Source organism: Corvus kubaryi, unplaced genomic scaffold, assembly GCF_017639235.1.
Source record: "Corvus kubaryi isolate FWS band 111438036 unplaced genomic scaffold, C.kubaryi_AGA036_p1.0 37353, whole genome shotgun sequence".
Taxonomy (NCBI): domain Eukaryota; kingdom Metazoa; phylum Chordata; class Aves; order Passeriformes; family Corvidae; genus Corvus; species Corvus kubaryi.
In genome coordinates this window covers 2,116,465-2,143,497 of record NW_024581115.1, presented here as the reverse complement: position 1 = coordinate 2,143,497, position 27,033 = coordinate 2,116,465, and the positions used below count along the sequence as shown (strand labels likewise).

At 40.8% G+C, this 27,033-nt stretch overlaps 1 protein-coding gene across 2 annotated transcripts in view; it reads right to left on the bottom strand.

Moving 5' to 3' along the window:
• The window catches only part of CA10 (carbonic anhydrase 10), a 188,220-nt gene extending 161,209 nt beyond the window's left edge, over positions 1–27,011 (bottom strand). Inside the window, exons 1-2 of one of the 2 annotated variants that reach the window (XM_042032381.1) lie at positions 26,784–27,011; positions 25,655–26,151 (exon numbers count right to left, since the gene is read on the bottom strand). In XM_042032381.1, the coding sequence (XP_041888315.1) occupies positions 25,655–25,715 (61 nt within the window). In that variant the 5' untranslated portion in view covers positions 25,716–26,151; positions 26,784–27,011. The remainder of the gene's footprint in view (positions 1–25,654; positions 26,152–26,783) is intronic. The other variant, XM_042032382.1, reaches the window with a different exon arrangement.
• Positions 27,012–27,033: the final 22 nt, after the last annotated feature.

The window sequence follows — 27,033 nt, the reverse complement described above, 5'->3', positions numbered from 1 at the left end:
ATTTGCCAAAATCGTCTCAACTTAAACAGTAAACTCTGAAAAGGGACAATTGGCTGATGTGGTCATTTGTCTCATAGCAAGAGTTGGTTCTCAGCTACCAGACATTTCCTAACACAAGGGCGAGAAAAATCCAACTTTGTATTACATTTTTCTGAATTGCTAAGTGGCAGCTTTCCTTCCAGTGCTTTCAGTGGTGTTAACAAGACTGTTTCTCAACATGAAGTACTACTTCAGACTAAAGCAGATCACGACTTGTTCAAAATAATGTTAGTACATCATGCACATTTTCAAGAGGGGCCAGTTTATTCTTACTCCCATTTCTATACATGGCAAGTGTAGCAGAATCTTGAATAGCAGCGAACTTCGGAAATGCCTTTTAAACTGACCCAAAGGGTCAACATCATCGGGTTTGTTTCTGTGTGCTACCAAACAATGAGATGCCACAGGCTATAAAAGAATTCCAAGGTCCATGTTAACAATACAGGAATTTGATGTAAGCTTCCTTCACTCACATTCCTGGAAAAAACGTGAAAAATAAGTGTTTATCACTGGAGGCAAGAAAAAGGACTAATGGAGAATATTTGCTTCTAAGATAGTTGGGGGAAGTTAAAGCAACAAGTCTTAAGAGTCCTCAAAATCCCAACAGATAATCTGGCCCTGCATCATCCAAAGCTGTGCCAGGTTTTAAAGTGCCCTTATACTTCCCCACCACATCATTAATGAACCCAAAATCATTTAATAAAATGAAGAGTAAGCTCAGAATCCCATTTGTATTAAACTGGCCCCAAGACAAACTTGAACACTGTGCGTCACCAGCAATAACTTACTTTGCTTAATTTAAATTTACAACAAAACACGAAAATTAGGAAAGTAGAGAAGAAAATTAAATAACCATATCAACACCTCAATCCACTCACCAACCTGTAGCCCAAATGAAGAGTAACCCTGATGAATAAAATGGAGCACACTCTTCACTTCTACCTGTTTACCCTCTACAACCAGCAATGTTAGGGTGAGAAGTTATTGAAACCCAGAAGGAAAGGGAAGAGCAACTTTTTTTTAAGACATCTAAAACCAGAGATGGGAAATCATAATGGAAAAATTTAATCTGTAATAGAGGAACTAAGGAGCAGGAGGAAAAGTCATTCTAGTCAGAACTGCTGCCAGGGTAAGGCAAGAGAGATACGAAAACAACACGGTTTGTTCATCTCAGCTGCCAGCCATGTTGTGCATGTGTCAACATTCCAATTCATTAATTACTGCTTAGATATTACAGTGACAGCACCTATACCAATTACCTGAACATACAGCATTTAGTGGTTTATTTGGGTCTATTTTCAAAAGACATTCCTAAAAATTGTACCCGTTTGGAAGCACTGTTTGTGTATCCTGATTGTCAGATAATGATGGGAAAGAACACTTTTTAAATTTTTGTTTTAATTTGTCATGTTCCCAACTGTGCCAAGAGACAAATCACTCTCCATACCTCCCCCCACCATTCCTGCTTCCCTGCAGTTCTGTGCACTATCCTCCAGAAATTAACTTCTACCATCCATCTGTACATATAGTTGTGTTTATCCACTCATCCTGGAAGAAATCATTCCCTTCCCCCTCATTGGGCTGATTCCTGAGGCAGCAGTGCTACTCTGGCACCCAGATGCAGCTGTTCTGTTATCCCTATCCCAACTAACAATATTCCTGACTAGAAATAGTGCACTTTGGGTTCCTTCTGAACCCAACTGCATTTCTTGGCTTCTTGGTCCTTGCAAGGGTGTCCCCTATTCATCCTTCTCAACCACTTAAGCCATGAGTCAAAGGCAGTGATTTGGATTTGCTTCTTTCCTCTCTTCCTTTTAGTTCTGAAGTTAAGATGGAAGGTGTTTCATGCTGGCTGTGATGAACCTGCCTGCTTCATTTTTCTGGTCTGGAATTTTAATTGCTTTCTAAGTTATTGATGCAGAAATCCTAGGCAGAAAAAACCCGTCACCTTCATTTAGGTATCTGTTGTTCATTGCTTTGTCTTCCAGTCTTTTGAGATATGAGACTTTGGATACAGATAAAAGAAAAAAAAATTAAAAAGCCACTGAATGTAGGAATTTTAAAAAGGTATCTATTTCAAGAGAACTGAAAGAAGAAATATGCCACTGCAGAGATGTCATCAGGGGTTTCCGAGCCTTCCTTCTTTTCATCTGTGTGGTCCTGTTTCTTCCAAGTCAAAATCCACTGAAGTCTCAGGCAGTCTTTTATTCTTGCCAGTAGCAAGAGGGAAGAATTTTTTTTTTTTGTGACGGCAAAACCAAGGAACTGGAAATAAAAGTCACAGGTTTTAAATGTATGTGTTTCCTTTCTTATGAGCCTGGTGTATCTAAAGCAGAGACACCTAGTAGTTTCCAGTGTCCTTTGAAAACTTTGAAAAAGTTTTTCAAAAAGAGAGCTTTACACCTCTTTTTCAGATTTCTGACACCTGCCCATCAATAATACTCACTGCCTACCTCATTTAATTTATAAAAATACTAAACAGTTGTCCATCTATTAGATTTTAACCTTAAAAACCACAACCACAGTGCAAGAGTACAAAATAATATACTCTAACAGCACTAACTCCCAGAGGCCCAGTACACCAGCTTTCAAAATATCTGAAATAGAGGGAAACATCCTTGAATTGAGGCCAATTCCGAGTAGTGTTGTTTCTTCCAGTTAAGATTCCTACTGTACTGACTTCTGATCAGAGGACGCTTCATTGAACAATGCAGGATAATAACCCTGGCAAATTCATTCCTGTGCAGCTGCCTGCAGAACATTCTACAGACCCTGGAGACCCAGACACCTGATCATCCACAAAAGAATGGCTGCTGGGTCTCCCACATATGCTGAGAACACACAACAGTGGGATATGTGTATCCACAGATCTGTTTCCTAAACACAGTATCTCCTGTACCCACCTCCTTCCCCATTTTTCAGCCTTTCCCACTCAAGCCTTGGATTTACAGATGAAGAAAAAGTTACAGGTACAGATGAAAAAGGCAAGGAAAGGGTGGAAAGGCATGCAGAAGTCAGCAATGATGCTGATGGAAGAAGTCTGACTCCAGTTACTTCCAGTCCTTTGATCTTCCAAATAGAATATACTGAATTTTATGCATAGCATCTCAGCCAGCCTATAAAATCTTCAAGTCCACTTGAAATAACCTCCTGAATGCTAGGCAAACTACTCACGAGATTAGAAGTTTTAAAAAAAATATTTGGAATACTGAAATGAATCTATAGTAAACAAACTATTGCTTGTGTTAACACAAAATAAGGAAGTTTGACATTAGCCTCACAGATACTAAAACTGTCAGGAGACACTGAGCTAATTCATTTTGGTTCTCCCCTTGGCATAAATTCCTGCTGAGCTGTTCATGAAACTCTACAGTGACCACCAGGGAAACCCAGTGAGGGCTGATGAATCCTGGACACAAAGTGTAGTCCACCATCCTGGCTCAGTGACCACACAATTAGGCAACGAACAACACTATTGGTTCTGTAAATTTGCTTTTGAGACCTGCTAGGCAGATTCTTAAGGTCAAAACTGGATAACCGAACTGGCAAGGATCTCTCACTAGGGTCATTTATCCAATTTTCAACTTCATCCCAGGCCAGTTTCACTGCAAGTGGTATGAGGCAAAGCCAGGTTTCCCCCTCAGCTACACAGGAAACTCAGCGCAGTACCAGAAGATGCCAGCCGATTTTACACTACTCAGACTCATCCCCACCCTTCCACACATGCCTGGAGTCGATTCAGCCACATACCTAAAAGGAATCATGTGTTTCTTAAACCCTTATGGTACTGTGTACGTGGCATCTGTTTGTTTTTTCCCCAACACAACTTTGTGCAGCAATATGTTGATAAGACTGTCTTTTTTTTTTTTTTTTTTAAGCCCCTCCAGAAAGTTGCTGCAGTCATATGGTAGAATCAGCGTAAAATACAGGTCACTTGAGAGACCCCATTGTTGCACTGGAGAACAAACAGTTTAATCAAGGCTGCATCTGCTTCAAACTATTCTGACTGTCAGACTTGTGGCCAAATCCCTTCTGTGTGTGTCTCCAGCTCACAGAGTTAGATCATGTCCTCTTTCCACCTCATGGTTCTCCAATTCATGCATGTTTATGGTCTTCTTACTGGCACAGCATAAGGAGTTTGAGTCTATAACTCTCAGTAATGCCAGCAGCCCGTGTAAGAGTTTTCTTGTCCAAGTGATGATTAATCAGATTTAACAAGACTGACGCAGCACTCTGCAGAACACGACACTTTGATAAATGGTGCTCTCACAGCAGCTTACACCAGGCGCATTCCAAAGCACTCAGCACTCAGGTAGGAATTCTCCTGAAAACTTCAAATATGCACCCAGTCCCAGTACAGAACAAGCACAAGGTTTTTTGTGACCCATATGTATCAGAATCTTTCTTTCTGAGGAGGGATTTCTTTAATTCGACTTTCTCAACCCTCAGCTGGGTTAAAGAAGATCTGAAGAATGTGGCACTGGATTTGTGCTGCTGCTGCCCAGCTCTGCTGGTTGGATACAGGGCTATGCCAGCAGCACATTCACACAATGGTGATACTTACTTTATCTCATTATTTTCTGCCAGTGGGAGATGTCAGGACAGTGCACAAAACAACCTCTGATAGTAATGAAATAAGTAGTATCTGTTTACTCCCAAAGAACCAGGAGACTACCCAAAAAATAATAAATTTTGGGTTCAGCCTTTCTAAAAATACGCTTTTCTTCAATGGCAATCCAGTAATGCTCAATATTTATCGCAGCCAGTTGTAAGGCAGCATTTATTCTAACAGTCTTTGTAGGGATAACAGTGGATTGGATTTGAGCAGAAAGGAGATCCACACCCTTCCCTCTTCCCTATCCCAGAAATTGCTCATGATAAAAGAACAATTTTTCTCCTTTGGGTGGTATTTAATTCAATCTCACAACTTTTTCGTGAATTTGGCATGAGTAAAATGACACTTTGGCATGACAGGCATTTAGCAAACTCTACCACGTAAGGATGTCAATATATTCTTTCCTTTAATTCCTTAAGTAGCTATTTTACATCAAAGAGTAAAAGAAAAAAAAAAAAGTAGGGTTTTGTGGGCCATCAAGCTACATTACTGAGTATTAAAACAAACAAACCCCCAAAGCCTAGACATTCCATTTTGGAAATTAAGTCGATAATCTAAAAGTGATCACTACTCACTTTTCATCAGACATCTTTAAAGAATTTTCAATACACAATTACAGACCTGTCAAAGATCAGAGGCTAAGCACACATTAAAATGTTAGGCATTCCCCATCCTGTTGCTATGAAACACAGTGGGAATCCACAGATAACTCTGCTGGAATTTGAGTAAATGTCAAGGTGATCCGGAAGCTCAGCAAATTTCAACTGTCTCAAAAAGCACAACAATTCTGAAATCCTGCCACCACTGATCCTAAGTGCCAATCTTTCTCCTCTCCCCTGAACAACTTTTCATTCACCATGGCTGTAAAAAAAGTGACAAAAAATGCTAAAGACAGACTGACTAAGAAAAAGAAATTAACCCTAGACTCCAAAAGCCTGCTTAAACAATAGCACCACTTCCCTTCCATCTGCATTCAGCAACATTCTTGAATTTAGTGTGGCATGATCTGCACTGGTGCTGTGGTGAAATGTGGTTGACAGTAGTAAATGACATGAGGGACATAGAATGGCCTATTTCCTTAGGATAATTATCATCCTAAACAGGAATTTTGTATTAATCATCATATATTCATCATCATCCTTCTCCCTGGCACTGTTTCTCATTAAGTCAGAGTCTTGTGTGGACACCCAGAGGGGCTCCATCAATTCATGTGAAGTCAGTCAAAAGAAACCGGTACAGTACTAGCAGGGTTAGTGTCACAACTCTAAATACAATTTCAACCATAAATCAGCATAAATGAGGTCAGAATCCACTTAAAATGTTAAGAGACGTTTGTATTGGGTTTAAGTAACATGATAAAACCTGGTGTAATTTACCCTATTTGAGCTCCAAGCTGCCCTGCCTCACATAAATCTGCATTAAGAATGATACAAGATTTGGACCTTGGAAGCCTCCAGACCCTCAAGGAAGCTTTTTCATTACTTTATAGTTTGTCTAGGCAATTATCTCTGTGAAATGCAGTGCAAAGCATGACCATTCTGATTTGGCAGTGAACTGTGAGTCAACCATTTCTGACCTAGCCAGAGAGGTGTGTGCACCCTGAGCAGCAGCATCTCTTTATTTCTGTATAATGAGTAGTGGAAAATATTTTGAGATATTAGACTAACAGGTATTGTAAAGTAGGAAGTACTGCTTTAATAGCTTACATTTCTCCAGGCTCTGAATTAAGAACCACAGTCACTCCTAATGGATGAGAATAGAACATGTCTTACTTACCTCCTACACGTGCTGGTATCCTTTTATAAAATACTAACATAGAAATTTGTTAATACTCTTCCATGCATTAATGGAGCTGGATGGTCTATGATCTTCAATACACAAATTAAACAGCACTTTAGGGGCTGGATGAAGCCCCTAAATTACTTACAACCCACAGTCACATTGGCAGTATCCTATAGTAACGTGACAAAAATGAGATTAATTTTAGTGCTTTCTCTTTCCCCTCAAAAAAGATACCAAAAGACCTGTCTGGACTCCAGGAAGGAACAGGTTTCCAACCTTCATTCTAAGCCACAGCAACCAAGAGGACTGCTGTCCTTACAAGGCTGTGATATCTCTGCTGAGCAGGAGACAAAAGCTGTCTTGCTAAGGATCTGATCTTCTTTCTCCTCTGCTGCAGTGTGGTCAAATCCACAATGACTTCAACAGAACATGATCTGAACCCAGATCTGCACCCAACAATTATGGAAGAACCTAATGGTCCCTAGGTCAGATGATCTGTTGGAAATTCAGCTGAGGCTGGTAGCTCTGAAGTAGAAGTAGAAAAGCTGGATAAAAGGAGGGAACTGGCTTTGTTTTATGCTTTCCATAAGATGGCTGCTTGAGGTTTTTTCCCCTCACCCTGTCACTGAGGACTGAGCTAGAGAGAAAGGGCTGCTGCTGAGACCCTCAGTGCAGAAGAAAACCCTCAAAGGCTCATTAATTGAAGCCAACCAGGCAGGGCCATGAAAGGCTACGTCAGCCAGGCTTCCTGGCACTTCAGGGTAGAAGTATCATGGATTTTTAGCCCACAGTTCAAACTCCCAAAATGTTTCATTCCCTGAACATTCCCAAAGAGGTGGTGTCCCTTTTCTTCAAATGTGCAAATGAATGCCAGAGTCAGAGAAAGATTCTCTACCTTTTAGTAGACAATTGATAGCCCCAATGTACACTTTTACAGGATTTAGACTTGCAGATCATTTGGTACATAAAAGATATTTCTCCCATTGACCTGTTTCAGCTGTAAATACTCAGCACTTCTCCAGATCAGGCCTTGGAGGAAACTAGGAACACACAATTAGTGACCACCTTCAAAAAGTTTGATTAAAGTGTGTTGCCAAGCAACACAAATTCTGCCAGAGACAGTGATAAAATTCTATTCTCTAGATAAGCCTTAAATTCCTTTGTGACTATCTTTTCCTCTTCCTGCAATCCCTTGCTTTATTCACTGCATCCCACAACCTCTGCATTAAAACAAGAACATGCTAAATTGGTGTCTTTTCCCACACAACCTTTGCAATGGAATTTCTAAAGTGTTAAGACAACTTTGGTTCTGAAGATGTACAAATTCCTCAGTTGCTTCTCCTCTAATTTTTTAAGAAAACCAAATAAAACCACAAAAAACCTTTACCAAATAGCCTAACTTAGTTCCTACCAAGAGATTACAAAATGAGGTCTTTCCAGTCTTTCTCCCTCACCTCACTACTCTCTCAGACTAATTTTCTCCCCTCTTTCTGCCTCCACCATTCCAAAGCTTCGCCTTTGGGCACAATCTCCTCCACAGCAAGTGTCTGCTCATCTGCCCACCCCTGTCTTCACCCAGCCATTCCCAGTTATAGCAGATCCCAAAATCTAGCCCAAAGCCCTTCATTTGATAAGACGTAGGCTTTTGGAACTTATTTTGAGCTTACCAAGGAAATCTGTTTCCCTCAGATGCCGACTCCATTTTTATCACGCTCATATATGCAAATCTATGCATGTGTGTGATGTGGTGTGCATCTGTGGGCATAATATTTGCAACCATAATAAGTGTGAATGTGATTTATATGAAAGAACAACAGCAGATCAGATCAAGCAACCTGGGAAGAACCCAGGAGATGAGACTCGAGTGCTTCCTTTAAGAGTGGGTTACTGAAGAGCTCCTGGGAGTAGGAGAGGGGATATGCCTGGGGAAGTGAGTCCCTAGATCTGCAGTTACAGCAGTGAAAGGACACTTGAGGAGCATGGACAGAACCAGGGGACACAGGAGCTGAGCTTTTTCAGCTTTTTTTCCTCAAAGCTGCTCCATCTCCAGTTATTCCATGCCCTTGATGCAGGTGGAAACAAGTTTGGGAACTACACTAGTAAGCAGCAAAATGTTGAAAAAAAGAACACAAAAATAGGCAGGAAAGGGAGATCCTTAATTTTAAACCTTCCTGCCATTACAGCTAGAGGTTTAGGAATCTCCTGAGCCAGAGGTTCCACTGAATCAACTTAGGAATAACTGAGAAGAATAATCCTCACAGCTCTCACCTCTAGGAAGAGGCAGCCTCCAGCTAGGACAACTCAGATATATATTTAGTAAGATCAGTGGAGCTGTGCTGACTTACTGTGCAGAATATCATTTAGGCTGTAGTAGCATCCAAAAGCTCCAATTAGGAGGAGAGTTCCATCCTGTCAGGCAGCAGATGAATACCCACAGTCAGGCATGCCCTATTCCAGGGAGACAGGCCAGGCTGCCTTCATATGCTTCTAATTGGGCTCTCCTTGAAACTCATCCTGATTCTGCAACATTTGCAGATTGCAGCTCTTTGTTTACTCCATTGGACTGGAACATGAGAATTACTTTAGTGCATCCCTTGTGGAAGGCAGGCCTTGCCAGTAGACTAAAGGATGGAACTCAGAGCCTAATAATAAGTTATAAAACATACCATTGTCCTCCAGGCTCCAAGTATTTGACAGGATCATCAATTTCTGTCTATCATAAAAAAAATTTGATCTCAGCCCTGTAGGTTCAGTAAATAGGACATCCATGGCTCAGACATCTTTAACTGCCTATGGGAGGTTGATAGCTCCATCCAGATCTTTCAGGTGACATTCTGACCTTCCTCTCCTTTTAGGGAGAAAACCAGTGGAAAGAGAATAAAAGGAACAGATGATGTACATGCATCTTCCTCCTTTTTCGTTCTGCATCTGAAATGAATTGAAATCAGCCCTTCCTGAAATAGCCTTTCCTAGTGCTTTTTTCATTGGGATATTTACATGTTATTTTAAACACTTTGTCTAAGAGTATTCAATAATGCAGAAATGCTGAGTCCCTAAATATGACATGAGGTCCATATTGTCACTTATATCATAACTAAACAACTCTGTGAGAGGGATCATTAAGCTCATCACAGACATATATGAAAAAAAAAACCCAACTGTTTCGAGGCTGGTAAAAGAACAAAAGCAAAGTCAAGCTCCCAAGTTAAAATAAATTCCACCCTGTAGATAGCAAGTAGAAGATTCTCTTGGGAATAGTGGGAACTAAAACTAACTGTTGCCCTTCTTCAAAAACATGGATGTTAGGTAAGGCACAAGGGAAAGGAGGCCACATAAAACACTTGTAATATTTCAGCATCACCAGAGTTTAACCTGGGAAGGCTTTTACTGGCAAGCTTCCAACTCTGCCAGCTCTTTGTTACATACCAGATTTTATTCCACAGCTGAAGACCTTCAAATAACAAAACCATGTGAAGGAAAAGCAGATTGACTTTTTGGCAGGAAGTCAATGTGCAAATACTAATGAAATAATCTCAGTAAGCAGTCAGACTCTTCGAAGGTCAACGGCAACACAGCGGAGAACTTCAGCATTTAAGTTATTAACAATTCTGTCTTCAAGGATTCTGGCAGCTTCTGTGCTCCAAGTTAACGGTTTTAAAAAAATAATCAAGATTTGATGACTGAACAGTCAGAGTCTCTACACCTCTTATCTCTGTGGTTCTTCAGACAAAGGGATTGTCTTGTTCCCATAGGAGCTACCAATCCAATTCCTAACTATTTAGAACCAGAACCAAAAGCAGTTAGGAAAGTGGACTGTCATCAATGCTCTTTCTTATTTGTTTCTGGCAAAGTGCACTATGGAACACCCAATCTCAGTGCTATCTTCCATTACCTGCATTCTCCCTATTAATCTATATCAGTCCCACTCTTCATTTTTTGGATGCTGGCGACTTAAAAAATCTCTTATTGTTGCTACTTCAGATGGCTCCTTCATATTGCAAATCTCCCTGAGTATATTGTAAATTGCCAGAAAAAATGTGCATATAAGGTAGACAATCCTCTTGTCTATGGTCAGAAATTGTACTGGATAGATTTAGATTGGTTTTATTGGATTCACTTCAGCATCTTCCAAATAAATAAACTAAATTAATACAAACCAGGCTAACTTCATCCTAGGAATGCCTATACAGTATTTTGTAGCCCTTTATTGAAACTGATTAATTTAAAATACCTTTTCATTTAGACTTTGCTTTCAGAACATGAGAAAACAGAAAATCATAAACAACAAATGCAAAATTCTAGAAGACATTACTGGATTTCTACTCCTTGCTGTGCCTACTTCAAACACAGAAGGGTTGTTTTCTTTCTGTAAACACGGTAGGGGTAGATTTCATTTCCACTTAATGCAGTATCCACATTTGAGCTTCCTTATCCTTAACACAGGTCAGCTATGAAATGAACAGGAACTAAATCTTAACACTCCATGAACCATGGAATCAACAATAACTTAACCTTTCTGATCCAGCACTTTACTAAAGAAAAGAAAAGCTTAAGAGGAACAAGAAGGGAGCACCCTATTTCTGGTTATATTGATGTGTTTGGGATTGCCAGTCAAACCCCATCAGCTCCAAATCAGAGCAATCAAGGAGCCGAAATGAGAATTCTTATCTGCTAGTTGGGTTTCTGCATCTCTCCCCACCAATTTAGAAACATATGGAAAGTGAATTCCACACTGGCATGACACCCTTTCAACTCGCACAGCAGAGCCTCTTCAGCAAAAGCACATGCAGGGCGAGGCAGATGGAAGATGTTCCATGGAACATCTCTTGATTTCATCTCTTCAGTGTGTCACCAACTGGGGACAGGGCAGCAAGAAGAGCTCAGCATTATAGAGAAAGTGACCTCAAGGGAAAGGAAAGGCAGCTCAAGTAACATGGAAATGGAGGTGGGCCACTAAGGGTTACACATATATATGTTTTATGTGCAGCATAAAGTCATTTAGATAAAAGGGAAGAGCTGTTGACTGCGACGCTGCCAAAGCACAAATACAGCAAGTATGGAAGAAACACAAGACATTTTACCCAATCTGTGAGAATTTGCTTTTGTTCTTTATCAGCCTCAAACCAGGTTTTTTTAAAAGATGTCTATGAGGAGCTTAATGATCCCTCTCACAGAGTTGTTTAGTTATAAGCGACAGTATGGACCTCATGTCGTATTTTGGAGCTCAGCATTTCTGCATTGTTGAAGACTCTTAGACAAGGTGTTTAAAATAACATGTAAAGATCCCAATGAAAAAAGCACTAGGAAAAGCTATTTCAGGCAGGGTTGATTTGAGAGCAGATTCACTACTAGTGGCCACCAGAAAAATGTCAATTCATTTCAGATGCAGAACGAAAAATGAGGGAGATGGATGTACATATCTGCTAAGTTAGAATCATTTCACCAATATATTTATACTCTATAGCAACAGCTCAAAATCTATTGATACTGAAAACTGCTTAGGAATAGCACAGTTAGTTCCAGGCTTCTAAGCAATCACTACAATAACATGGTCTGTTTCCCAACATCTTTGCAGTCCTTGGAGAGGTGTAGACGCAGATTTAATGAGCAATGCCTACCATCTGTTAATACTGCCTCTAAGAGCAACTGAGAAAAAAACAGCAATACCAAAAGTGCAAGAGATGGCAGAAGCTTTAGAAAAATGGACCATCAATAATGAAATTTTCTGTGTATGACTGCTGTAAAAACAAATCCCTGAAAACGAGCAGACTACATGTTTATTTTGCAAGAGTTACAATATTTAAGTCAGTCTTGAAACTGGATTACAACCAGGCAATACACAATTCAGGTTAACAGAGCTAGTGAGCATATTCTGATCAAAAGTCAGGCTCACCAAAATGCCTCATCCCAGGATCTGAACCTGCAGGATCTAAGCTCTGGGCTTGCTCCTTTGTTAACAAACTAGAACAGCTCTTTTGAGTTATGCTGATTTACATAAAATATTTCCTATACAGGAAAGTAGGACAGTATTTCCTAATAGCTGATAGGACAAAAACTTCATTTTCTTCATCCAGTCACATACATTTCAGTCTTTTATTATTAATTTCTTCTTCCTCAAGAAAGCTTGCCAAAAATTCATTTAAGTGCTTTGGGTTTACTGCCATAGTCCCAATTTTACCTGAACACAACACTAAATCTGGAGGGCAAGACGTAACTGGAGGTCCATAGTTTGCATGATGAGGTGTCTTTGGCCTACTTTATCCTACAGAGCTTTGTGACAAGAACAGATGCAAAAGCTCCTTGCAGTCCTTAATCAAGACATACTATTACTGAGATAACCAGAAGGCAAAAGAATAAGCCAAGTCACCAGGGTTCAGAAACAGAGACGGTTGCATGAAATAAAGGGTTTATTTTAATCCCAGGAATTCCCTGGCAGAGTTCAAGTCAATTATAATGTTAAAGCCACATTACCTTGCTGTATGCTAGTACAAACATGTAGAATGCATTTGTAGTAATTTAATAATCATCAAATGTCATGACATACTGACCCTTTAAATAAGAAATGCATTATTTTTCAGTGATTTTAATGGGTTATTAATTTATGCAAGTTACAAAGAGAGATTACTTCCCTTTTCCAAGCAGATTATTTCAAGTGCAGTTAAAATGCAAAAATATACTTTCTTCTGACTGTTTCACAACTTCTGCAATGAAAACAGAGGCAAAAAAACTCTGCTTGTTTTCATCACAGAAAGACAGGAATCAAAACCCCATTCAGAGCAAGATACAATTAGGTGATAATTCCACCGTGTTTCCTATTAAGGAGATAGTCACACTGAAGTTTAAATAAACACCAAAACCTAGTTGTTTAGATATAGACTGTCATTATTTATTCAATCAAAACAAAAATAAAAAACCCCTTCTGTATGTCATGCAGAGATTGTGTATGTCCACACCACTCTGGCGGGCACCAGGTACTCAGCTCCCTTCATCAAAGGAAGTAATTTGGAAGAGTGTATTTTGCATTCTTCTAGAACTCAAAATTAAATCCTTCTTTCTTTAATTTTACTTTTAGCATGGGGTATTGCACCAAAGTGCAAACACATGAAAGCCAAAAACCAATTCCAGTTTGAAGTCTTTCATACAGATGTGGTAAATAGAGCCCAAAGCATGCACACAAGGGGCTCCATCCCTTTCCTTACCTCATGTAAAGCCATTCCTACAGATTAAATGCCCCTCAAACTCTCCCAGCCACAATCACAGTCTGGTTTCTTCCACAGCCTATTCCCTTTGCCCTAACTTCTGTCTCTCCCATACTACACTGATGGAGACCTGTTAAAACTCTCAGACCCCTGCTGAAACCCAAACCACTGCACTGTAGTGTCCAAAGTTACCTCATGTCTCAGTAGATGGATGGTTTCTTTATTTCATTCCTCTGTGTTTACTTTTTTTTAATTTGTACATTGTTTTTTACCTGGGGAATTTTTTTATACCTGCACAGAATTTAAGTACTGAAAGTAAGTCCAGACATTCTTGTCTCATGGTGCTAGATCTCTGAGAAAAGCCCTGGGCCCTGACACTCCAAATACTGATAGTTTAGAAAACATAATTCCTCAAAAGCTTGAACAGCCATTTTGACTTTGGCCACATCTTCAAATGTCAGTAAAACCCACCTATGGTGAGAACCACCCCTGTTAATGGCAGACAGACTGAAGGGACACGGGGGCTGTTTTAACAGTTAGGGACAGTGGCACCACAACGTAAAACCAACATTTAATTTCTATAGTTCTTATTTTAGCTTCTACTAATGCCAGCTCATATATAAACATAGTAACACTTTCTTCATCCACATTTATTAGGAATGGTACACACAATCAGTGTACTATAGAATAGGGGAAATAAAGTATAAAGTTCACTTCCATTCAAGAATAGCCAGGATCAGTCTCAAAGAGCAATAAATAAATAACAGGATACTGCTGACACCAAACATGAAGAAAGACAATTAAAACCATTACAAATCCATATCTCTCAGTTACTTAACAATCTATAGGTTCAGTCAATTTAAAAGATCCAGGAACAGGGGTTTAGTGGATTAGTAACAACAGACCATTAATCTCTGCAGCCTCAATTTTAATCCAGCAATAACCAAAGTGATTGAAAATCATTCTGACATGTGACCAGTAAAGCTCCGGAGCACAGTTCTCTCCCATACCTGAATCCCCTCAGCAGAGGTCACAGCATCTTTCCAGTGGGACTATTTACCAAGAGACCTCTGCTTATGCCTAACTAAACTCTAGGCCAGCATTTTTGGCTGAGCAGTTCCACTGCATATCACCTCCCCAAACTAACAGCTGATTTAGAAGATTTTATTTTGCACTTTTTAACAAAGCTACCTTCCTTCCTTCCTTCCTTCCGAATTCCTTCCTTCCGAATTCCTTCCTTCCTTCCTTCCAAATTCCTTCCTTCCTTTCTTTTCTTTTTTCTTTTCTTTTCTTTTCTTTTCTTTCCTGGCAAAGTGTCCAAAACAAAGTTGTCTAAAACAAATACTTTTTGTTTCTAGGTAAGCTTTCAAATAAACATGTAGGAATTGATGACTGTCATCCCACGCAAATACCAGGAGATTATTTCTGTGCAGTTTATATAATACCAGTGAAAGTTATATCCAAAAAAACTTCAGTTTTAAAAATAATGCAATAGTATTACATCATCTACTCTGGTTTTAAATATAAGAATGCTTTATTTCAAAGATATTAACTTCTGGAGTATTCAGTGACTAGAATCAATTCTTAAATGACCAGTAATATGATGATATTAAGTGATCAAGACACATTTCATCACTTAGTCCTCCACAACAATTATCAGCAAGAAGCCATTAAAAGACAGACCTTGCAAAAAAGATTCAAATTCAGCTGTTACTGCCTGTGGTCTCAAATCTGAGCCACAGGTTCCTTTTCAGGAGCATTAAAAGGAAGATACTGGCTACCTTGTAGTCAGAAATGCTCTTTTATCACTGCGAAGTAAATAAATATTTCAAGACATAAAACCACAGCAGACACAGAAGGTCCCAGTTACATAGAGCAGGGAACTAAAAACGGGAGAGTTTTGAGAGTTACTTGCTGCTGTTTAGTGCCAAAGTAGGACAAGGGCTGGAGGAGAGAAAGGAGGAAGTCTGCAAGCTCTGTGCCCTTTGGTAGATAGAATCCAAATACACAAATATGATGTAAATGTATTGCAGAGATGTCCAGCTGTTTTTATAAAGAGTACAAAACTTTTTTGCTTGTGGTAGAAATTGATTCACAATATTATAAATGAGCCTTACCTCATTTAAAACATGAGGAATTCTTCTGCTGACACAGACTGAATATGCCACTAGCAGTGGAGAGGACATGTTTGCCTTGCTTGATCCCAGACAGACGGACAGACTCAAATATTTTTTTATATTCCCCCCCAAACAGTTTTCTCTCAGTCTGACTAAACCCTGCTTATCCAATCTAAACTCTGCCAGCTGCTTGCACAAAACTGGCATGAGGTGTCCCAAACATCCCTGTAGGTACCACCTGGTCCACAGGTGTGTCCCCATCCCACTGGATGTCCTCTTTATATCAGAACTTGAGGTCAAATCAAGAGAAAACTAAAATTCGTGCTGAGAAGAAAGTGGAACAGAAATTCACATATGAAAAACATTGCATATTGCCACTCACCTCTTGTAACTTCACTTTTTAGTCTTTTGGTTGTGTTTACTATTTTGGAAGATAGTGTTTGTTTCATTCAGGGCATCCATACAGTGAGAATTAACAAAATACAATCCAGTTTATATGAATTCTAATTGTACAGTTTCTCTTGCTATGCTGATCACTGTAGAAAAGTCTGCATCTTTGCTTTACCACACAAAGAAGTGAGATTATTTTACTCAGATAAAAACCTATTTTCTATACAACTGCGTAATTTAAAGAGAGATTATGAAAATTTTTGCTCATCTTAACTGGGCTTTTCCAAAGATTTTGTATTATTCATGTATTATACCACTGCTACTCCTTGCTTCAGCAAAGTACTTCAGCACATCCTTAATCTAAGCTGTTTTATACAATTACATATTAAGACTCAGATTCAGCAGAACACTTAAACATGTCTTTTAAGTTTTGCATTTTGCTGAATCTGGCTGTTAATGTATCAAAATAAAATGTAAAGAGGATGACTCAGTGTTTAGCTTGCAAGTATGGAAACATACTTATGCTACCTAATAAAATAAATCATATTATTTATTACTCTATTTTCCATCCTGTTTCACAGTGAGCTAAAATACCTGTGACTCTAGAGCAAAGGCACAATTACAGACTGGCAAAGATGAATTGTTAACAACTTAGAGAGAGTGCTAGGGCAGCTACTGAAGATAAAAATTATGCATCTGCAGATAACTTTAAATCCCAGTTGGAATTACTGCCACACAGTACCCTCAGTATTGTCTGGGCAAGCAGGAGAAGACTGTGGAGTCCTTGTAGATTACTTTGTTTTCCAGCAAGCACAAAAATCACTACGACAATAAGATCACGCTTATACATATGAATATGAACAAAAATAACCCCAAAACACCACAAATGTTGAAGCCAGGTGAGGATAATGCAAAATAAAAACTGGGAGGAGTTCAGACAGGATGGGCAAAATGCCCTGGGGTGAGGTTTCACCCCTCAAAACAAATTCACATATGTGTTCACAGTATATCCAAGAATTCCAGTATAGAAAGGCACCTGTTAGGCTGCTGAGAGCAAACTTCAAAGAGAAAATTTAGGACCAAAATCTCTGGTGCCCTTTACTGTGTGTTGTCACCTACACCCACACTGAGGGGATGTGAAACACGAGGCAGAAAAGTGCTGTACTTGGAGGAACCCACTCGTTACTCACAGCCCAAATAGAACCAGAAAAAGCCCAACTGAGTGAATGTTAATAATTTAAACAGAATTTAAATAACACACGTTTATGGAGGAACCTTGTCTGGATCTGAATTTTACCTTAATATCACACTAACTCCTGGAAACCAATTTAAGGTAAATTCGAATTGATTTAATTCTTATGTATGCCAAAACTGTATTTCACAATAACTTCACTGCATGTATGCTAAGGAGAACAAACACCTTGTAGTAGAGAGGCACAGAGAAGGAGGATCCAGCCCATGAGGGGATGCACCAGGGGCCGTTCTGTGACCTGCACTCACTGAGGGGATCCAGCCCCACACCCCAACCAGAAACATGGGGTAAGGGCAATCCTTGTGCTACAAGGCAGAAGTGAGAGTGAAAATGGACTGCAACTACTCAAAGTCTTGCTGACTGACTTTCCACATGACATTTTACCTCAGCTTCTCCATCTGTGAAAGCGCGGCCAACACTGTGTATTCCCCAAAAACTGACACCAAAATTCTTTTTAACTGAAATACAATGCAAAGCTCTTCTCATTCATACCTTCCATTCATAGAAAAACTCAGACAAGCAGTCCCATTCAGAGAACTCGCCTGTCAGTCAGTGTTTACACACTCCCCAGCAGTAGGATTAGGACCAGTGTGGGTCACTCAAGCACGTCTCCCTTCCAGCAGTGGCCTTAGGGCCACCACAGGGTCAAACACCTTTCCCTTCCAGCAGCAGCAGCTTCCTACGTGGGAAGTAGCAGACCTCAACTCCAAGTGGCATTCCACTGATGTAGAAACAAATACCTCATTCTGCATAAAATTTCCCTCTCAGGAACGCTACTGAAGTATTGTTATCCTTTCTTACCAGCACGTATAAATATATAAATATATAAATATATAAATCTTCAGCACCACCTTTTTCCTGAAGTTTCTTTCCTCTGCCATGATGGCAAATCCAAGTTAATGCTCTTTCTAGCAGCCCAAGAATATCACCTTGCCAAACAAACTTCAGCTGTGGCAGCAGGAACCCTTCCTGACCTGCTCCCTTAGCTACCCAAGCACCATCCTACCGGGAACAGCAGGGTTTGCTGGAGGACATAGCCACTTCAACATCACTTCCAACACTTGTTTTCCATATTCACATGTACAAAAGACCCTTCACTAGCACTCATTATCTTTTTCTTTTAGCATTAATAATCCATAGAAGTCCTGCTGGCAAAGCAAAAAATCATCTTAGAATTATTCCTGAAGCAGAAGAGGGCTCTATAGTAGTTAACAGCAGGAAAGAATTTCAGTTGGAAACAACCCACAAAAAGGGCAAGAGATGATTTTTCAGAAACCACGTTTCCCTCTAAATTAATCTACTCAACTGCTACTTCCAAAACATAGAGATGCCAACACATTTAGAGGGGAAAAAAAAAGGATAACGTTGCTTAGCTGCCTCCTCCATGCATGTGCTTAGAAGCCACTTTGGTCGAGTCAGTGCACGATTCTTTCCATTCCATACTTAAAGCTTGACCAAGTTAAGGACTAATGATGAAGGGAGAAAAAAAGACTGTCCAAATGAACAAATAACCCTATGGATATAATCTTAGCTCTATGCTTATTTTAGTATCTTACTAAAAAGTACATCCTAATTAGTTATTTGTGGCTTACAGCTGCTGTGGTATTTTTCTGGAAACTGTAAGAAAAGATAAAACTGTGGGGCATTTAAGTTTAATGCTATTTTTACTACAGAAATACAAATGGTACAGATCCATGAAATCAAAAGAAAAATGTTTTCATGTGGAAACATACATCTGACAATGGAAGTATTTCTTTTCTTTAGTTCTGACCACTGATTTCAGAATGCAATGTATGTGGAAACTTACCACCTTCCATTGTTCAAGATGAGTAAAAGTAAATTCAATATTTTAGGGCTGTGATCCTGATGGGCTGTACCTGGCACTCCACAGGAGCACAGACATCTGTCATCTAAAGCTTTTCTAATTGTTGACAGTTCAACTTTTGCAATTTTTAAGGCCCAAGTTTCATTAACACCAAAGCCCTTTATAACATTTTTGGGAGTTGCCAGGACTTCTAGGGTGAGTGTACTTTTACCTCAGCTGTCACCTGCTAAGCACTGCATGACAAATTTTGCCATCTTGGCAAATTGGAAGTTTGCACTTGTGAACACCCATGCACATGAATGAGGCACTACATCACCAGAAAGGCACTACACAGGATACAGCTCTACAATGTTTCAGTCATCTATTTTCATGACAATAATAACTTGCCATTTTATCTCTAAGAAATTCCATTAAAAGACCCTTAGCTTTTTAACTATCAGTGGTTAAACCAGCAATAAAATACTCTACTACTTTGAATTCAACTGTAAATAGGTTTGGCTATAAAGCCTCCCCTCTCTCAAATGCCAGATTATTATCCTTTGAAGAAAATTACTTCCTATTTATTTACCATTAATGTTTCAATTTATCTACCACAGTGCAACTTTTTTTGCTAACTGATACTGTCCTGGCCCTTTTGTACTTTCTGATGGCATTAAATTGGAAATGCAATCCCATTGTCCAGTGTTGCCTCTGAACAAGTCAATTCAAATTTGATTGCTATTTCCTATTCCTTCCAGCCCGGTGTACAGTGACGATAAAAACAAAACAGGAGCAAAATAACACTTATCACAGTATTTCAGTGTTGTCCATAACTAACTGCCATGTAGTTTTGTCTGCTGCTTGAGCTGGTAATGACATAATGATGGAACAGTTTTATATAGTTATCTACTAACAGCCCAGATGGGCCAATCATCCCCTTCACTCTTTGCCATGTTAAGTTTAGCCATAAACAATCAGTAACGATGAAAACAGCAACTTCCTCCTCAGCTAAATTACCACCTTTCAACCAAGAAAGAAAGTGATACTGCGACCAGTAGCAACAGAGAGAAAACCAGTCTTTCGGAGAAAGCATGAATTCCTTGTTCATTCATATACAAGGAATATTCATAATGCAAATGGAAAGCCACTTCAATCCTTGCTGTATTTAAAATCTAGCTGCTGTAGAATTAAAAACTGAAAACTTTCCAAAAATATAAAGGGTAAAACTTCTCTATAACCTCAGTTGCATTTTAAAGAGCACCCTTAAATTGAGAGTGCTTATTTGAGTTAGGTTTGATCCCTGATTTTAATAATTTTGTCTTGGAGGCTTGGTATCTAGTTCAATTAGATTACAATGAGGCAACACAACAAGGTGAAGAGGTTTGAAAACTGGGTATCTACATCACTGAGATTCGGAAAGGAATAGCAGCAATAACCAGCTTCTTTCCACCAGTTTATTGGATGGAAAATAGCTCAGCATAGTACGTGCAAAAACTATTCATCAACGTTACCTTCTACTACCTTTACATAAGCTACAAATGTGTGTGTTGTTTCAGCACTTTAGCGCCTATCTGGTCACGCTCCAGCTGTAAAACTAACAATAAAAATAAAAAAAGATGAAAAATAAGACACGCACAAAAAAAGGAAAAGTAAAAGCAGATGTTTACAGGAGACTATAAGGCTATTTCCATAGAATTTTCAAGCAGAAACATCTTCACACCTTTTGAGAAGGCAGAAAAAATCTCAGAAGTGAGAAAGCATTCCAGAGCTAAGGAACTGAGAATCTCTGGATCCAACCTATGGTCCCTTCATTCTGTGAATGTGAACAGGCAGACTGAATCCACGTGGATTTCCAGTAACATCAACAAACTCATGCAGGCGTGAAGGTTTGCCCACAGACACGAAGCTCTGGAGATGGTATTAAAGCAGGAAAAATAGGGTAAAGTTCTTCGTTACCAGAAACCCTCTGCATGTTACACCTTTCTTTATGCCTAGTGCTCACTTTCATATATATATCTATATATCTATATATCTATATATCTATATATATATAGATATATCTGTGCTATGAATAATTCCTTCCCCTAGAATATTACATATCTTACTTAAAAATGACAGAAAAAGCTATTTCTGTGAAACTATCTGAGGATAATTAACACAGTTTCAACATTTTTGTCCTAACATAACGAACCATTCACTGTTCTAATGTTGGATCTAATGTTGGACGTTAGAACTTTGATATTCTTCTCTTTTACAAGAGTACCTTAGCTTGAATTATCTCAGGTTGTGTGATGTTATGAGAAGAAGAGTTATCAGACCTTACAGACCATGATTCAGCAGGTAATTCCAGCCCTGGCATAATTTAGAGTTCCTAGAGGGACATTTCTGTGTTACGCCAGGTAAGAAGAGCTCAGAGACTGCAGAAGCAGCAAGACAGAAAATGCAGTGCAAATGTGCTCCAAATCCACCTCTAGTCCCCAGTGCCAGGAGATGCCACATCAGATGCTCAATACACAGTGGAATTCCTGGACAGACGAGGGGTTTTTTACACCATCTCAGTAGTTCATCATACATGATTTATGGTACTTGTGTCCTGCCAGACAGGCCACAGAAGTTGCATCATAAAAGGGATACAGCCCTCTGTGCCTTGAGGACATGGAAAAGGATGAAAATACTTCCAAATAACAAGACAGCTTTCATCCATATTAGCTCCCAGAAGCCAAACCAATAAGAGGTAGTATTTCAATTCATAGGAAGGCACAAAGATGACCATGCAGATTTTATAAATAATTTTGTTGATGTATTAACAGAAAATGTACATGGAAACCTTCTCAATCAATATCCACAACAGCTTCATTTTCTTATTTAAACCAAGTATCCTGCAAAGTTTTGAAAACAACCTCCTAGCTTTTTTGCTTGAAGTTGATGGTTAATATCTAAATTCACAAAAAACCCTTCCTCATGGTTCATACAAATAACTGTGTAAGCCAAGGTGACAGCCATTACGGGATCAACAGCCACCTGAGAACACTGATGCGGATTTGTCTTTGGTGGTATTACTGCTCAGGAAGGAAATTCTGGACATCATACAACAACTGTTATTTTTTTTGTATATAAACAGTATAATCCCTGTGCCAGGAGTATCTGCATCTTCACAGGAACAACATCCACTGAGGGCTTATTCCAGCATTCTGTCTACAGGACACCTTTACTTCCTCTGCTCTGTGCTCCTTCTATGCTGAACAGTATCGTTAAAAGGAAAAAACCTCAAAAGTCATAATACAAATCATGACTATTTTTCCTCAGAGATTACAACTCAAAGGAATAATTACGACTTTGAAGGAAAGCAAGGGCTTTCATTTCTGTCTAAAGGACAGAAGTGGGTTTCGTGGTCCTTCAGCCTGTTCGTATTTCTCATTTACATCTGGCACAAGGAAACTAGATTCTCTTTTCAAATGAGCAATTCCAAGTAGCAAAAGCCTTAATTTAGTATGCCAAGAAAACAAAAATATTCAGTTCAGAAATAAATTACTTCCCAAACACATGGAAGAGCCAGTAATTAAAAAAGAAACAAATTTCTAAATCTCAGTATCATTTCTTCCAAAACAATCAATCTCTCATACACACAGGTAACTGAGTGATAAAAAATGTTACCTATAAAATATTTTGAAAATATATATACACCTCTTTTTAATAGATTGAACTGTTTTCCATCTAGGAAGTCTCCAAGAAATTCATGAATGTGAGACACCAAAAAATCAATTGTCTAACTTCATCATTACTTATTTTAAATAAGAAACACAGCATAAGTGCTACATTCAGTATAGTTTATACTTAAATGTTATGTAAATACACAGCAAAAGACATAACACTGAACCGTGTTTAATAAGTTTATTAATAATGATTAAATAACTTAATAGTCTGCTCAGTTCAGTGAATGACATCATCCCTTTGAACAGCAGCCCCTAATAGGCCCTAATCCAAATAATGACTGGAATTAGCAGGAGGAAGATCACAGGTTTAAAAAGACACTGAATCAAGCATTTGCTAATGTTCAGGAAAGATCCATGTACAGCAGACCTGTCTTGAGTCTTCACTGCTGAAACAACTGAATGAGTAAGAAAGAAAAAAAAAAAGAAAAGAAATACTGCCACACTCCTTAATTCACATTCCAGTAATGTGCAGCACTAGTGCTCAACTAGTGGGTTTTTTAAGTAAAATGTTGAATGAATGACCAGTGCTGAAGTGCTAAAAATACAGTGTCTCCAATCCTGTGCTGAGGCAATACCTTAACAGGCTTCATTACACCTTCTCCTACTTGCACTGTTATCCAGACACCCCAGCTAGATAATACTGCTACAAAACCCAGTGTAAAAAGGATGGCAGAGGCAACATACAGAGCATTACTGCCAGTCAGATATCTACAGATCTTAATCCTTTTTACTAAGACTACAGATAGTGAGGATTCCTGAAAAAAAAATAAAAATCCCCGTGAAGAAGAAAAAAAGAAAACAAGGTTGAAGCATGTACACATCCTCTATGTGGTCAAAATTCTTTGAAACTGCAGCTTTGACCATGCTGCAGAAGCATCCCACCATTCACTTATTCCCTTTATTCCCTCCAAAAAAAGAAGAAGAAAAAAGAGAAAAAGCAAGCAGACATGGTGTGAGTGTGTACAGTATCAGGTATTAGTGCTAGAGGGAGATGGAGAGCGATGGGAGCCCCTGCAGAACTGATCCCACTGGTTCAGAAGCCTGGGCTCCCCTGTCTGAAGAGCAGGAAAGGAGGGCGGGAGCTCAGGGAACACTGATAGCTAAACGCATGGCCTAAGTAGCTGCACAGAATGGGACAGCTTCTTTCTGTCTCGGGATATTACTGTCACAATGGCCAAGAGAGCGATGAGCTGCAGTTTGCCATTCCCACTGTGGTACTTTAAGAAGTGCCTGATTTGAGGGGCACTTGACAGGTGGCACATCACGCTGAGGTAAATAGATAAGTGTGAGATTTCAACGACAAGAGGCAGCAGGTTTTGCTCTTCTAAAAAGCGAGAGAGCAAATTTTTCTGATGGTACCAACGGGCACAAGAGGAAGGTCAGCCTGGGGTGCTGGCAGTGTCACCCGGGTGCCTGGTGGCAGATGGTGCCAGTCTGCGGGGATAGAAGGAGGGCTGATGCACACCGTGGGCCGACAGCAATGCTGTTTGCTCAGGAATAAACGAGCTTTGGGACAGGTGCAGGCAGGACAAATTAACAGGGGTGCTGAGCCTCCCACGTTCGTGTGTGCCCAGCCCAGGGGCTGGAAGGGTGGATAAACCGGGAGGTGCTGCAGAAAGCACAGTGGGGCTCAGATTGCCAGGGGGGATGCTGCAGGTGCTGCTGCCTGGGGGCTGCGGCTGGGACACAGCCCAGGCCAATCTCTGCATGGTCCCAGGAGAGCTTTAGAGCTGCCTCTCCCTGTGGACATCCAGGCTGAACACTGAGATGTCCATCAGGACCCCGGATCTCCCCCCAGCAGTGCCCTGCCTGTGCTGCTTGTGTTCCCATTTCCGGACTTATGCAATGGCTGGAGGGCAGAGGCAGCCTTCAGGGAAGTGGAGCAGCAGGAGATGCAGGCAGCTTGCATCCCCATGGGGCTCCCTGGAGTGTCCCAAACTAGAAAACTGGCCACCTTCCTGCTCCTGCCTCCCACAACATAATTATTCTGACATGACCAACATGACAAATTAACAAGGGAGCCAGGGCTTTTGCAAGGGAATGTTTTCCCCAATAATAAATTGTTCCAATCCTTTACACTAGACACCTGGCCATGCCTATTCATTAATTGGACAAGCTCTAGTGACAACTGGAATTACCTGACTTTCCACATACTGAAGGGAGAGAAATCTTTGCAAGCTTAAAAATTCCAGCCACTACAGAGCTCTCTGAATGAAGCTTTTTTTTTTAGAAAAAAAAAATAATTTTCAGAGCACAGCCACAGAAAAGCTCATTTTAAAAGCAGAGGCACATTCTTTACTGTTATCCCTCCCTTTGGAGCCCCTGAACTGTGGCACCAGAACATGACAACTCCATCAACAAACCACAAACCCTTCCAGATCTGCACATCAGCCGAGTTTAAGAACTCCAGGAGCTATGAAATTCTGGGATTATGGCAATATTGCAAATAATTATCACAATCAAGTACGCTGGGAATTCTAAGCATCTCCTTTATCAGTACACTGTGTTGTCTATTGCAACCAATGTATTATAATTAAGACACACGTATTGGAATTAAGGGGGAGAGGGAAGTGATGAGAGTCGATTTCTGTCACAACCCACTCACAGTACATCATTCATGGATTTTTCAACTACAGTTTTTATCTGGGTTTAACTGTACCTCTTGCCCCTTAATAAGGGCAAGCCTGGGAACCCTGTACGGTATCTCTCCCACTCCCTCGCCCTTTCTGTGCTTGCTGCATACCTGAAATGCAGACGATGAAATTCGCTTGCAGAAGAAAAAGCACCTCCCAAACAATTTCCATCCTCCGATTCTCATGCCAAGTACATCCCTCGGCGAAAAAAAATAACAAAAATCAATATCGCAGTTTGAACGATCCCAGCAAATTTTCTTTCGGACTTGCAGACTGTATTCCCCAGACGTGCTGACAACACATGTCCGAGCTCTATCTCCGCACGGCTCAAGCGAGATCCCGTCCCCTCCTTCGCCCTCCAAAAAAGACCACGAAGCCAACTGCCAGCACCGGGCTCTTCCTCCACGAGCGAGAAAAAAATCCACCAGATTTCCCAACACGACATAGACAACAAACCCCAACCGATCCGATATCCGGAGAGTCTCTATTCCAGGGGCGGCCAGGCGCAAGTTAACCCCAAAACTCTTGGCACGTCTCAGCGGGGCATTGCCGGCATGCCGGGCAAGGAGGCGGCGGAGGGAGGGGGATTCCCCTCCTGCTGCTGCTGCTACAGAATGAGCGGAAAGAGATTAATACCCGCTGCAAGCCCCGCCACCCCCGCCGCGCTCGGAGCGCGCAGCCCCGGCTCCCCGGCCCCGCCGCAATCCCGGCGCGCCGCGGCTGCTCCGCCGCGAGACTGCAGGGGTCGGGCTTGCCCCGCGCGCCGAGCGCCTGCCCCGGGATGCGCCCCGGGATGCGCCCCGGGATGCGCCTCGGGATGCGCCCCGGGATGCGCCCCCGCAGCCCCCCGCAACTGAGAACGGGGGTGTGCGGCAGCGGAGGAGGGGTGGGGGTGTGTGTCCCTCAGTGCGAACGGCACAAGTGCGGAGTCTGCATCAAGTGTGGCTTGCGCGCATCGCCGGGTGGCTTGGCTGAGGACGCCAGTATTTTAAAACTTATTTAAACAAGAGGAAAAAAAGATTCAGACCCGAACTTCTGTCGGGTTGGTGGCGGAAGGGCACCGGGAGGCTCCAACCGAGAGTTAGCGAAGTGCCCGCGCTGCAGTGCATATCTGATAGCATTCCCCGGGCACAACAGTTCTGCATAGCTTCCCCTCCCTCCCCCGGCCAAAAATAAATAAATTTAAAAAAAAAATAAATGAAAAAAGCATTGCCAGTTTTGAGGCAATCCCTTACTTACCCCCAATCCTCCTGCTTTTTATCTCTCCCAGCTCATCGGACGTGCCGCTCCAGCCTGCAGTCCCAAAAACAAATCGAGGTCACGCTGCGAGCCGCCGGCTGCCACCGCCTACCTCCACCTCAGCTGCCGGGAGGTACCATAGCCGCTCGGAGCTCCCCCTGCTCCCCGGACCGCGGCTACTGGGCCATGTCCCCGGGCTGCAGTCGGTGCTGCGGGGGCGAGCCGCCGGCTGCCACCGCCTACCTCCACC